Below are 15,129 nucleotides of genomic sequence, written 5' to 3'. Positions count from 1 at the left end.
ATTAAACTAACTTTTAAAGCTTCATATGTAAATAGTAGAAATAGCTTTTCTGTGTCGAAAATCTTTCATACGAGAATAAAATTTAAATTACAAATTCGAATATTAAGGAGTATTAAGGGAATAGGAGCGTTAAATATATCTTCTAAAATAAAAGAAAGCCTGTAAATAAAATTCTGATACGTATCATATACTTATGTACCTATGTATGTACATACATAAGTATATATTATTTTTAATAAATAAAGGGAAGTAATAAAAAATGTATGCATGACATATGAAAACAAAAAATTTACAATATATTCGAATTTCGTTTTGTATTAGCTACTTTTACATTTTAAAATCAAAATTGACATACCTACATATGATTATGTATACTTTATGTATAAATTATGCTAAAATATAAGAATGTATAATAATAAGCTGCTCATTTTGAATCTATATGTAATGCATTATGTACGGAAAAATTTCGAAAAAGAAATTTTATTATACCTAATCTAAATATGTATGTATGGTACCTAGTATGCATTTAAAAATGCAAGCATACACACACAGTTACTTATATATAACATTAATGGAAAATTAACTATGTATCTCGTAGGGCTAGAGTAGAGAGCCTAATAAAATTTTTTAATCACGCAATCACAGGCTAAATATCAATGTGTTTAATATAAAAATATTTAGAAAAAAATATTCATATTTAAAAAATTTATAAAATAACAAAAAAATATTTTTATTTTTTTTTTTTATTAAACAGAAAAGCATAAAAAAATCTTAATAAACAAAAATTTAAATAAATAATCAACTTACATTTTTTCCAATGCTTTAATCAATTGATCAAACACAAATCTACACAATAAACATTCCTATATTATTTTCTAATATATTATTATAGTGTATAATATTATATGAATAAACATTTCTATCAGAAGCACATATACATATGTACATACATATATAATAAATATGTATATAGAAATAAAAATGAAAATTAAAAATAACAAAAACAAATGAATATTGTATTTATGTATGTTTGTGTGTTAATAGCTATGTATATAAAATTATAATAGTTTCGTATTAATTTTATTTTTTTTAACTTGATTTTTATTTCCAAATTCCAATAAAAAAATAAATAAAGGTAAAAATTTGTATGAATGTATGTATGGATATATTTTAAATATTAGTAAATAGCTCAGTTTGTGTGTAAAAAGATAAATTTTTTATTTCCAAATTTCGAAATATCTTAGGCACATTCACATACACACATAATAAATGTAGATACAAATACTTTTATAATTTGTTTTTAAATTTTTTTTTTTTATTGAATATTCATTGAATTTTTTTTTATTGATTTTTTATACATTTATGTATATATATATATATATAATTAAAATATTAATTAAATATGTATATTTTCCAAAAATTTTGTGAATATAATTTAAACATATTATATGTAAGTATATTTGTAATGTATGTGGTCACTTAAATACATAAATTTTGTTTTGAATTCGAATACCTAATATTTGGTAGCCAAAATTATTAAGTCTCTTACTTTTATAATGTAAAAAAAAAAAAAAACAAGAAGAAAATAGAAAAACGAAAATCAAGAAATGAAAATTCAAATTGTTAATCTATTCATTCACAATATTAATTTTAAAACCTATGTAAGTAGTTAGTGAATACACATGTATTAAGTACATTTACTATAGGCACGAATACGTACTATATACATATATAGGTACATACATATTATATATGGCTATTTTTCACTTTCCATAATTTTTTCTCCATTTATTTTATACCAAATATATATAATATATTATTACATATATATATACCTTTTTAAGCCTATAAATATGTATGTTATTAATATATATTTGTGTGTGTTTACTCACAAATTTTAATTTATTAATTTATTATAATTTTATTGCACTTTTATATTACTTTATATGTAATTATTATATTTTATTAAATAAAATTTTCATTAAAGAAAAATCACTTTTTAATTTTTTATTCAATTTCAATAATATGGATGTATGTATGTATTACATATTCTTTTTTTTTGTTGCTTTACAATATTAAATTTAATAAATTTCATTTGTTTTAAAATCAATTGTATAAGTAAACATTTTATATAATTATTCACTTATTTTATATTATAAAAATTGCAATATAAAAATATTCGAAACTTTTGTTAATGTTATCAAAAAATTAAAAAAAAAAATATTAAATTTATTTAAAAAAAAAAATCTTATTTGTATTCTTGGATGTTGTATCGCAACACAACAAAAAAAAAATATCATATAAAAATAAAAAGAGAAAAAAAAATATTTAAATAAATAAAAATTTTCTTTAGCAAGACATCGAAAATGAATCAAAACTTATAAGAAACTGAAACTCTGCTGACTGGCTGACAATCCTCTGCTTAAAACTTACAAAAGTAGAAATTGAAATTTTACACACACATGCGCATGTTAACATAAAAAAAATGCTTAATCTAGTATTTTTTTTTCCTTTTTTTTCTGTTTTATTTCTACTGTTGTTTTTTTTTTTTTGTTTTTCTCATTTTTATTATTTTTATGTATATTAACTACTTATGTATATATAAAATGGAAAAAAAATATACTCGAAATCATTTTGATCAGCACTTTTTTAACTACCTCGAATTTTTAAGTTTTTGACTTATTTAGCATATTTTGCAATCATTCAGTGAATTAACTTGTATAATATTTTTATTAAACGTTATAAAAAGTACTAAGAATATTGTTAAAAATTTATTGATAATAGAATATAAAATAAATAATAATTTAATATTTAAAAATGTATATACGACAATATAACGCAATATCACATATACGCCAATATAAGAAAAGATACAAAAACTAATTATAATGTATATTTATTACGACAAAGTCCGATGACAGTCTTTCAGTTACTTATCATTGTTTTAGTTGTTAGACTAAAAATTATTTGATGAAACTCAGATCTAACGTCACAATTTAACTAAAAACGGCTGATTACTGTTCAAAACCCCCGTAAAAATTAATTGCAGCAGGCTTAATTTTAAGAAATCTGACAGAACTCTGATGAAAATAGAATTTCTATTATTTACTGTCGTCAAATTGTTTTAATCAAAGTAATACTTAACTGCTTTCTATTTTGAAAACATTTCTTAAAAAATTTAATTTTATAAATTTTTTTCTTTTCATAAATCCAAGTAAATATTTGAATGTATTCTCTTTATTTAACAATTTCCCCATTCTTTTATGAGGTCTATAGAAACGCAATATAGGTACTCTGTTTACAAAAAAAAACAATGGGCAACCCCTAATTCTAATAAATATTCAAAATTAAATTTTCTGTACCAGATACTTAAATCCTATTCTCAGCGGACATTGGCAATCGCGACTTCAACTTATAAAATTTTTGATTTTAATAATCAAAATTAAGAAATAATTCGATCATAAAAATAATAATAGATCAAAAATCAAGAAATAATTCGAATAAAATTTATTCTATTTCAGTTTAATAATCCATTTCTAAGATTCTGAAAATAAAACAATATATTATGTACATATATGCATGTAGTATTAACATTTTATAATATGATGTGTATTATAATATAACCATATACCTATTACGAACAGTAAATTATTGACAGACGAAACTAAATTAAATTAATAGTGCATTCTATTTGTAATTAATAATGATCATTTATATGATAAAAAAAAATTATAAACAAGAAACAATCATATGAAAAGTTGTTCAAGGTATTCAGGTGGAATTTCAAGTTATTCCACAGGTGTGTTGAAAAAAAAAATATACTGGCCGCACTGGCTAGTAACATTAATTGTTTAACTTAAACTTTCAATTACATACAAAAACAAATCTTTATTTTTATTCCGCATACATACAAATTCATTTTTATATTTTATTATCACTTTATTATAAGATAAATAAAATTGCGCCAGAAATTAATATTTTCACGTACTGTTAATGTGTGTTCAAATTATTTTTATACAAATGTAATATAAAAATTATAATAAGATATACCAGTTTATTACATATACATATAACACAATAATATTATAATGTACGTAAAAATAATATGAAAATGGAAAAGATTATATTTTATATGAACATAAAAGCGAAAACTTACTCTTTGAATTTGTGTGTGGATTATGAGTGAGTTTTTTTTTAACATTTATTAGAAAATTAACCATTCTTTATTTAATTTTTGAGTGAATTTTGTTTTTTTTTAAATTGCTTTAAAAATCATATTATTTGAAAATTATTTATTATATAAAAGAAGCAAGTTTTGTGATAACAACGTAAATGAAAATAAAAATATTTAAAGTATATTCGTATTTGTAGGAAAATTAATTTTTCCGTACTTAAACTCTAATGCAGTTTGTTTGCAAGTATACATATCCATATAATATATAATAATATATACATTTGTATGAATGATCGAAAGTGATTTGGACTAGTTCTGTATATTGTATTTCTCTACTCTAGCCAAAACTCAAGTTATTCTAATATTAAGCAACGAACGGACCCTATGTATATGAAGTTGTATATTATATGTATGTATATTTATGTACACACTTAATAATATGTAAGTGTATATATGCTGTGCATGAACATAATCTATAGTTATTGTTTATACACATATGTATGTACATACATACTAGAATTAATGTCTTTAATAATTTTTAATTACATGAAAATTTAGCAAAATGGTTTAATTTAGAAAAAAAAATTGACAAATTCAATTACAAGTTTGATTCGATTACATACATTATGCACTTTAAATTTTCTCATACAGAATAAAATTAGAGTAAGGGCTCTGGCTTGATTGTAAAATGGTTGCGCACAAATCTAAGCGACAATTAGACACTGTTTGATTGCTTACTTGCATGTGATCATTCAAATGGTTGCATGTGTGTACCTATGGAATACAAATAAGCAATCAAACGGTTGCAAAACTAAATTTCTTGTCTATCTAAGTCTAAGACTTAACTATTATTCTAATTTGAAAATCCGATAATACAAATTCGTTATACCAGTCCTTTTCTGTTTTATAAACAGTATTAAGCTAGGGCTAGATGATTTTAAAAATTTCTCAAATATAGCCGTAAACTCTTATATGTATGGCGATATTTTAATAGTAGCATTGTAAAGCGCTTGGTGTCTAGATAACAAAGCCACAATTATTGCTACAATGAAGATAGAAATTCATAGATTCTGTGGCACCTTGTTGAGAAAATCGTTATTAAACAAATTGAACATAATTTAATGAGAAAGTTTAATAATTACGATACAAATTAATGTGTGTATAAGTATGTATGGTGATCATAGCAAAGAAGTTGAGTCATGATTTATATAGTCATGATGAATATAGATTTCCTATACTTTGTACTTTAATATAATTTGCTTAAATGGTGGGAACAGGATCCGATATTTATCTTTATGAAAGGGGGCCCAATAACGATAGCATAACCAATATACAATTAGGTATATTCGTATTTATTGCATAAATGTGCATTAAAACTACTACAAAGTTTCTTTGCTTACTTGCATTACTACATTAATTTAATTTTAAATATGTGCATACATATGTGTATAATACCTATATAATTAAAAAAAATAAAAAATATTTTAAGGATCAGATTAAAGTCGATAGAAATAAAAATGATATTTACATGACATAAGTGCATACATATATACGTGCCTTTATTTTCCAACACAACAACACAATATCCAACAAATCTACTCACACTTTTGCACATACATGCATACGAGTACATTAATTTATTTTAATCATATTATTATGCTCATAACTACTTTTATGTAAAATTACTTTACAATCTGATTTTTAAAATCTTTGGCCTAATCAAAAATGCTCATAAAATTTATAACCGAAATCTCGATTCTTTACTTGTGTATATTTTAATTATTGCTATATTAACACATTCATATGTACATATAAAAATTTTACTCAAATTTAAGTTTTTTTTTTAATTAAGTTGAGTATATTTCATACCAGTTATTGGTATGGCTGGCACACTAATTTACATTCAATTGAGGATTGCCATGTAAACTAGAATTTTGTTAAATTTAGCATTACTTATTAAAGCAGAAAAACATTTTTTATTTGTTAACACATAACAAAATCATTCGCATACATTTATGTACATGAATATTTTCAGTAGTTTTGTGCAGTATTTTGTTGCTTTTTAATTATTATAATTAAAAAATATTTGTAAATCCGCTTACTTTATTTTAGCATGTATTACGTATTAGTTCTCAAATGATCAAACAGAAATAAATTCATTGTTACTGTAAAAGCAGGACCAATGCGGTGGTCAGCAACTCAGTCAGAATTTAAAAATACATAAGCGAAGAAGAAAGCCTGTTTTTTGTCATTTAGAATGTCTAACTTAAATTCAATAATCTGGAATAACGAAAAATGAATAAAATTGCTGTGTTGTGACTATTCTGTCAAAAAAGGTTGAAACTAACTCACTAAAAAATTTTCAGTTAACTCCTATAGAAATAATTATAAGCGCTTCATATTTTATATTAGGATTTAAAGTTCGTTTAATGTACAGGAACTTAAGTACCGTGCCAGAGGCATTTAAAACAAAACAAGAAATAGAACTTGTGGAAGGGGATGCTACAAAATTGGATAACGTTAAAAATTTGCTTAATGGTGTTGAAGGAGTGTGCGTTATTTTAGGAACCCGAAATAATTTGGAGCCAACTACGGAAATGTCAACCGGAACTCAAAATGTTGTTGAGGCAATGAAAACATTAAACCTAAAGAAATTTTCAGTAATAATGTCTTCATTTCTTTTTTGGGAGTACAAAGTTCCAAAACAATTTGAATACATTAATAACGAGCATAAGAAAATTCTTGAAATTACTAAAAACTCTGGTTTAGACTTTGCGGCCATATTACCTCCTCATATATCTCATGAACCTTGAACTCTCTCCTCATATATACAGAACTTGAAATTACTGAAAACAAATCACCAGGTCGTACAGTTCCAAAGGTCAATCTTGCTAAATTTATAGTGGATAGTCTTGATCAACCAGAACGCTATGGAAAAGTTTGGGTTATAGCCAAAACAGCATAATTTTTGTATTTGCTTAAAATATTAAAATAATCAATTTTGAAAATAAAGTTTTTGATAAATTTTGTTTGGTAATCTGTTTAATGGAAGGACATTAATGGGTCGTTAATTAAAGCAAGTTTTGGAATACATACATACATGTTTCTGTTATTTTATCAAATTTCACATTAGTTACATGTGAAACACATACCTGTGTTAATAGTTATGAACCTTTTCAACTACTTTGTTAACTTCCACGCAAAATTTAATTTTCGGGGCCTAGTGAAGCAAGTGAATTTTTAAACTTTAACATAAATGGGTGTCGTTATGTTTATACATACATATGTAAATATGAACAATTATAATAATGGGTAAACATAATTTGAAGTGTTTGTATTGTAAGTAATCATTTTTATTTTACAATTGAGCTTTACATAAGTATATACCACTAGAATCGCATTAAGTAATATTATATATGACATTTTCGTTATCGTAAAAATATATGACTGGGCATGAAAGAAATGTTTGATTTGGAGATTTGATAATTTTGTCATTTATGTTTACGTTTGATTTGCGTTTGATAATAATTGAAAGCGTTTTTGATCGTTTTTTTTGTACATCTATTCAAGTATTTGTAGAAGTGTATATAGATCTAAATAAGTCATGATCAATCAAACAATTATGATTATCATCAAACGTTCTTGTTATATGGTATTTTTATTTTGAACTTTCTTCGATTTATGTTTGAATGCAGTTTATGTCGTTCAATTTTCAAACAGATTGAATACGTAACAATTTTTATAGAAATACTGAAGTATTTGTAGAAGTGTATATAGATCATCAATTTTATCTCCTAACGGCAACGAATTTGAAAACAGTAAAGTCTTTACAAAATTAACCCCGCCCAAAATTTGATAAGTTTTGTTCAGGAAACAGATATTGCATAATACACACATACATACATACATAAATAAAAGGTATTCAAAGCCAAAAGAAATGTTCTAGTTGTTCGACAGTGTTCGTTGAGTAGAGATTTTACTGTATGCTTTTCTGGCATATGGTATTTATATTACATTATTATTTAAAATATGATATGTAACTTCAAATACTCTTTATTGTTAAAGACTATGAGGCAAGTTAAAAATATACATCAACTCTAAATACGCAGAATGCCGCAGAAATCAACGCAGAAGCCGATTTACGTTAGTTTACTGTACAAAACATTATACTTTAAAACTTTTTAGTTTGTACACAAAAAACATCGTAGTATAGTTTTATATGCTCAAAAATATCGAATGATTTTCACAAATGTTAAGTATAATGATAAGAAAACACAATAGACTACACATCCTGTCTATTTTAATTTTAAAAAATAAACATTAAGTTACTGCGTATTGTAATATTTGAAAATGACATCGAAGTAATGGAACATAAATAATTTTATTAAAAATTTTAAATTTTTACAATAATTTTTTTCATTTCTATTTCATGAATTTTCAAAATTCGTTAATAAGCCTTATTTTTTTAATTTTTAATTGTTTTAAATGCTTTTTTAATCATTAAGATCTATCGACGATCGACAATTTTTGATTTAAAATGATTAAATCTTAGACCTATAATAACTAATAACTATCTTAATTTCACTTGTATAAATAGTAAATTAAAATCTGTTAAACTCTATATAACACTAATATTGCTCTACTAATGAAACGCACAATACATCAAATTTAATTATTATTCATGAAATAAGGCTTATATAGCTTATTTGATTTTTTCCTTTTTTCCTCAGAAGAATACTCATTTTCATTGGAGCTTTTCGTGTCGGGTTCAATTGTTGGTTTCGATAAAACAGTCATGTAAATATTTTGAAATGCTTTTGCTTTGAAATTTTTATTACGATTTTCAGTCAAGTTTTTATTAATATCGGGAATCAAGGTTTTTTGTGGATTCTCATTAAGTTTAACAGTTGGGGTTCGCATACCTTGAGGGATTAAATCTTCTTTTAAGTCAACTACTGTGGTATTAACAACTTCACAATCTATTTGCATTAATGTTATTTTACCATTTAGTACGGAATCACCATCAGGTAACATTAAAGACATTTTAGGCCTTGAGCTTTTATTATAAGCAAATGCTGGCAAAAGTATATGTTCTGTATTAAATGAAACTATGTAGAAGGTATCTTCTCGGCGATTTAAATTTTCGAATAATTTTGAATATTTTCCGTTTGTTTTAGGTCCGAAAGTTCCATTTTCATAATCTTTTCCTCCTTTGAAATTCCGAATTCCCTTTTTTAATTGTGCCTTTTTATTCCCCTTTTGAAAACCATTTTTGTTGAAAAAATAGTTTTTGTTTGCTCTATACTTTAGTTTCACGTCTTCCATGTGCGAAATAGAATCTGCATATAAGTCATCAAAAGCAAGAAAATCATTTTTAAAACTTGAAGGAATATTAGATAGTCTATTAAAAGATGAACTTAAGTTAAAATAATCATTATCGTCAATCCACTTTTGCAAAGTATGAGCAAGTCTCACATTTTCTGTTTGATTTATATTTAAAGGACAAGGCCAATAAGCTCTTGATGAATTGTTTTTTTGCATAATTAAGTTTTGATATTTATCTGACTTTGAATTATTTTTAGTATCAGCGTCATTGACCCAAAGAAGACTTCTTTTTCCAATATGTTCAAACTGATAATTTGAAAATCTTTCTCCTCCTGCAACGTTTAAATCTAAATATTCTTCTTTGGATAGGGAAGTTTTGGAAGGTAAGAAAAAATTGTTAAAAGTTCCAAAATTTAAAGTCACCATAAAAAGCATACCCAACAAAACAGCGGTATTCTTTTTTAGTTTTGGTGAATTAAACAATATCTTATTAATGTTCGTAATATGTTTTGTTGGTCTTTTGTTAAATACATTTATGTCGCTTAAATCAATAAAGTTGTAAGTTTTCTTAAGATTATTGGAACATCGACACTGGCTCTTATATGTTTCAAGTTGACTTCTAAGTACAGTATTTTCCTAAAATAAACAAAAATTTATTTACTATGTTTTAAACCATTTTTTAATTTAAAAGCTTACCGTCTTTAGATTACAATTCTCTTTTCCTAATTCTTTAACCTTGTTTTCTAGTGTGCAAACATACATTTTCTTTTTCATCCTTGATAAAGAAGCAGATTTGCGATTTTTTATCATTCTTTCATATCTTTTCAATTGCTCTTCATTTACTGAAGATTTACTATCATTTAAGCAAAATATTTGATTTTGCATATTAGCTGGAAGTATTGGAACTATTTTCTTTTGCAATATAGATGCAGTTGGTGTAACAGATGAACAATTTTCATATGCCGGAATGTGTTGTATTATATGTGGATTTGATTGTATACTGTTTGAAAATTTATTCTTACTCGAAATTTCAACCGTGTTAGTTAAGAGATTTTTTGCAAAGTCAGAGGATTTTATTATAACTCTAGGAAAACTACTCTCCTCATTATCATTTTTACATTTTTTCACAAAATTTGTGAAGTCTTTGGCTGGCAATAAAATCATTTTAGTTTTTTCATTGTTTGTTTTAAGTTTGTTGGGTTTTTTAAAACATATTTTTGTTAACTTTCCGACAGGTTTCGTACATTTAATATCTCCGATTGCAGGATTTCCAGTTGTAGCATTTTCAAATTTTTTCAACTGAGATTTTTTTTCATTAAAAAACAAGTTATTGCACTGCATATAGTTTTTAGGACTATTAACCTTTTCATTTTCTGGTGAAATGGGTGGAGTGTCGAATATATTGTTGCATAAATTTTGTTCAAGTTTTTCACAAGGGAATGTAGAATCACTAATTGAGGAAGCTGCAGATGAACTATTTGTTGGTGAAGGTGTTGTCCGATTAACTTCATTTGTGGTTTGTATTTCTGGCAAAAAATTTAAAAACTCATCTGGATTGAAGTCATACGTTATATTAGTTTGGTTAACATTTTGAACTGCTTGAGTGTCGTGTGTCGGCGAGTTATATTGCTGCATTGAATAAAAATCATCACTATATGAACTAATTATGTTATCTATAACTACATCATCGATCTCATTACAAAGATATTCGCATTCATCTAAAACATTAAAAACAGATCTTTTTGTAAAATACTTCAAATGTTTACTTATTGTATACCTTGTATTCCAGTTATATTATCATTGATATCCATATTAACTTCCATTATGTTTTTAAAAAATTATAATATAACAATTAATTTATTGTTTTGTGTTTATCTATTTTTAATTAAACCCATAATATTCCAGAGAGGGCTTTTGACAATACGATTTTGATAATATGACACTTCATACTAACTTTCTTACAGTGGTGAACATAAAAATAATACATACATAGATGCATACTAAACTCGAAAAGAACAAAATGTATCCAATTTCGAGAAAAAAATGTATGCAAAATGTATCCAACCTCTTAAAATAGCATTATTATACTAAGTCGTCTTATTTTGTACAAATTAACCAATAATTAATATTGATTAATTTGTACAAAATACAAATTTGCTTTATCCCACAATATGAGTTTTGTTATTTATAGTAAATTCCTTAAGAAAGCACATAAAACTTTTATTAAAACTTTTTTCTTTCCTTAAGTTAATGAAAGAAAAAACATATTTATGTTCTGTAGTTGTTGAACTATGCGATAAAGGCGGAAAAATGAAAAAATTAAAAATGAAAACGGACAAATTTTAAAAAATATGTACAGCGAATGCATTTTCATTTTCTATAACACTTAGCTTCTTCTTTAAAATTTGGAAACCTGCTTAAAAAAGCCAGCAAATAACATTTTTTAAAAATAATGGTAAATTCTTAAACGTCAAATTTTACAAAATCTGAGTTGGCTGAGGTTACGAATACTCTACTGCGCTTTTACTTTCAGTCAAAGCTTAAATTCTTTAACGTTTAAAAAAAGTCAATTAAGCGTCAAAATTGTAAATTTTTTTTTTTTACATGCATAAATAAATTTGATGTATTGAGTGGACTATCATTACGTTAAAAATAATATAAAAACTATTTTTTTTTGTTAATTTTTAACATGTAAGTATAAAATTATTTTAGATCTAAAAAAAATTTTTTTTTTGTTTTGACGTTTACGAATGATCAAAATTCAAAGTCAACTACGGGTAAAAAGTTTAGTACATTTCTGTCCGTAAAAGTTTTATACGTCAGACAGTTTGCAGACTGAAAACAAAATTTTGACGTTAAAGAATTTGCGGTAAATCAACAATCACGATTAAATATTAGTACCTTCAAACCCTTCAAACATACGTTCGTACGGGTATGATCAACAAAATGGTTTTACAAATGTTTTTTCCTAATTTTATTTTTTTTTAATTCCAAATTAAAATTATCCGTTTTTTGTATAACCAAAAAATATTTGATCATGTTTAATAAATATTTTGAAATTTGAAGCTTATCACCTATTCATAAAGTTTTTTCAAATTTTCTGTCTGGTTAATTTTTTTTTCAAAAGAGAATTTTTTTTCTTCTAGCGTGAAATCATGTCATTATTGTTTTCTGTTTTTAAAGTTTTATTTAGTTTTATACCAGACAAACCTTATAATTACTGTTAAAAGCTGTAATGGCCTTTTTAGAAATGTCATAATGTGACAATTAAATGACTTTTGCAAACGAACGGCGATTGTAGAATTGATTCTGTCATTACATGATTCTAATCCTTCGATTCTTGAAATTAGTCACTTTTGCAAAAAGTAATTTGTTAATTTAAAATTCAAATGTAATTTGGTATAGCAATTGAAAGTTGCGTTTGTCAAGTCAAAAAAATTTTCACTAAAAATAAAAAGTTCAAATAATTTTTTAACACAGAAATTAAAAAAGAACGCGTACCTTAAGTTATTATCAGCGTTTTCATCTGATTTTGAAAAATAATTACCACCGCTCTTTTTGAATGAAATATTTTTAAAACACAAACACGATTAAAACTATGCCGCAATATTAATGGAAATGATTTTTTTAAAAGTGCTGCCAGTAGTGATTGCAAAATAGAATTCACGAATATTGCGAAAAATTCATGGTAGAGTTTTCAAAATGATGACAGAATTTGATAATCATGTGACATTTTAAAAAAGGCAGGTGTCAACTGTGCTTATTGATATTAATTGAATAAACAATAATGACTCTATCTACATCGTTGAATGCTACCGTTTTAAAATTTCAGAGACAGTGCATTGGCACAATGCTTATGCTTGGAATACTTTTAATTTTTGAAACGTCCATTAAGGTTTTGGTAGAAGAACACAAATTGAATAATTAAATATAAGTGGTTTAAAAAAATTCAGCGATGGATTCCAAAAAAAAAAATTGGAAAATTTTTCGAGTTCTTTGAATCTGATCTTTTAGTCTAAAAATAAAAGTCGACAGACAAATCCGGTGTATTGGAAAGATCTCGACAAGACATATAACTTTTGGCACAAATAATAATAAAAAAACTGACAGTGTTTTATTGACATATTGAAAAATTAAAAAATAAATGAAAAACAAAGCAATGAAAAATATAAAATTTTTATGAAAAAAATAAGTAAAGTTTCCTTTTCCCTTTGATATTGTTTGATATTTTGGAAATAAAACTAGTTATACGTTGATGTCATTATAGCCAATAATTTGGCATCGTGAAAGCTCAAGGATATTTAGTATTAATATTAACCCTTTTTTGTCAAAAACTTGCAATGTAAACGCTCCATATCTTATTCATACTGTAACCAATAACATAATCTTTTCGAACAACATAAAAAAAGTGCTTAAATTCAACTTTTATATCCAGAATGTGAATGAAAATTTTTTTTTATTCTCTAACCAAAAAAAAATTTTTAGGTGCTTTATTTGAAACTAAAGTGTCTTTGAAGAAACTAATATTATCCCGATCGGCATACCTACGTCATATATAATCAGTGTTCTTTTATTATATTTTGCAAAACTTTTGTAATTATACTTTCATTAGTTACGGTTATTTCGAATCCTTAATGCTATATCCAAATAGTCGCAGTATGCGGTTATTAAAACAAATTTGTTCCATTCATGGATAAATCTTCGGTTTGTCGTAATACGCTGATTTCGATTATCGCATGCTGGGTTCAATTTAAATTTGCATTGAATGTCAAAAATTAATTTGTCACGTGTTTGTAATTCGGAAGAAAATTCAGTTTGCGCTGCACGTAAACAATTAAACGTAGCAATGAAGTTTAACTAAATTTTGTGCTTCGATAATTTGAGTTTGTGAAAAGGGTTTAAAATAAAACTTTTGACATTTTTATCTGTATAATTCTGCTTGACCTTTTATTCTACCTTCGAAATGGAATAAAAAGAATGCTTTCAGAATTTTCCAATATGATTTAAACAAACCAGAAAGCTCTTATAATATGTACATACATTCTAGAATATATATGTATACTAAAAAACAGAAATTTTTGAACAAAAAACATATTTTGACGTATGCACATATTTAGAATATTATTCAACATTTGGAAATGAATAAATGAGAACGTCCTCTTATTACATTTGCAAAAATTTCTAAACCTTTCTTTTTAATTTGCCTAACAATTGCATGTACATACATAAAAATTTTTATTTGTCGCGAAACAAATTAGAAATAGAAAAATCTTATAGTTTTTTTAATTTAAAAAAAAATTACAAATTAAACATAAATAAACTCATGCCAATGCGATTTACAAAAAATATTGATCACAAAAACTTGACAAAAAAATAATTAAAATCTTCACGCATGTACCTTGAACGTTATTTGTTATGTGAATGGATTCTCTTATATGAATGACTAGTGCAATGAAAGGGGACTCTCTTATGTTAAAGGCGTAATGTAAATTGCAAAGTACGCAAAATTATAGATAACTGCAGTGTGGACTGGCTAAAATAAATGTTTGGTTGTTCCTTTACAAGAATGTTTACTGAGGAAATGTCAACTAATATCAATTGAAATGTCAAAACAAATGTATACGTGAACA

The 15,129-nt window shown here is 25.0% G+C and overlaps 2 protein-coding genes and 1 pseudogene across 2 annotated transcripts in view; 1 reads left to right on the top strand and 2 right to left on the bottom strand.

Moving 5' to 3' along the window:
* Positions 1-902, bottom strand: part of LOC129608185 (rho GTPase-activating protein conundrum) — a 65,972-nt gene extending 65,070 nt beyond the window's left edge. The window contains exon 1 of the mRNA XM_055519547.1: positions 808-902. The gene's annotated coding sequence lies outside the window, so the exon portion shown is untranslated. The remainder of the gene's footprint in view (positions 1-807) is intronic.
* A 5,701-nt stretch (positions 903-6,603) lies between these two features.
* LOC129614127 (flavin reductase (NADPH)-like) lies at positions 6,604-7,139 on the top strand (annotated as a pseudogene).
* Positions 7,140-8,611: 1,472 nt separating this feature from the next.
* LOC129610332 (cyclic AMP-dependent transcription factor ATF-6 alpha) lies at positions 8,612-11,404 on the bottom strand. Its single transcript, XM_055522877.1, has 3 exons — positions 11,277-11,404; positions 10,196-11,217; positions 8,612-10,135 (listed from the first exon to the last, which is right to left on the bottom strand). Exons 1-3 carry the CDS (start codon positions 11,320-11,322, stop codon positions 8,843-8,845), a joined length of 2,361 nt encoding a protein of 786 aa, XP_055378852.1. The 5' UTR covers positions 11,323-11,404; the 3' UTR covers positions 8,612-8,842.
* Between the last annotated feature and the right edge of the window lie 3,725 nt (positions 11,405-15,129).

The sequence above is a fragment of the Condylostylus longicornis genome, unplaced genomic scaffold (assembly GCF_029603195.1).
Source record: "Condylostylus longicornis isolate FDR11 unplaced genomic scaffold, ASM2960319v2 ptg000004l, whole genome shotgun sequence".
Lineage (NCBI taxonomy): Eukaryota > Metazoa > Arthropoda > Insecta > Diptera > Dolichopodidae > Condylostylus > Condylostylus longicornis.
This window is presented reverse-complemented; position numbering and strand designations above follow the sequence as displayed.

Coding starts and splice junctions, on each gene's coding strand:
- LOC129610332 (XM_055522877.1), bottom strand. CDS start 11,322: ATGGAAGTTAATATGGATATCAATGATAATATAACTGGAATACAAG. Junction 11,218..11,276: donor TAATATAACTGGAATACAAG/GTATACAATAAG, acceptor TTAATGTTTTAG/ATGAATGCGAATATCTTTGT. Junction 10,136..10,195: donor AGAATTGTAATCTAAAGACG/GTAAGCTTTTAA, acceptor TGTTTATTTTAG/GAAAATACTGTACTTAGAAG.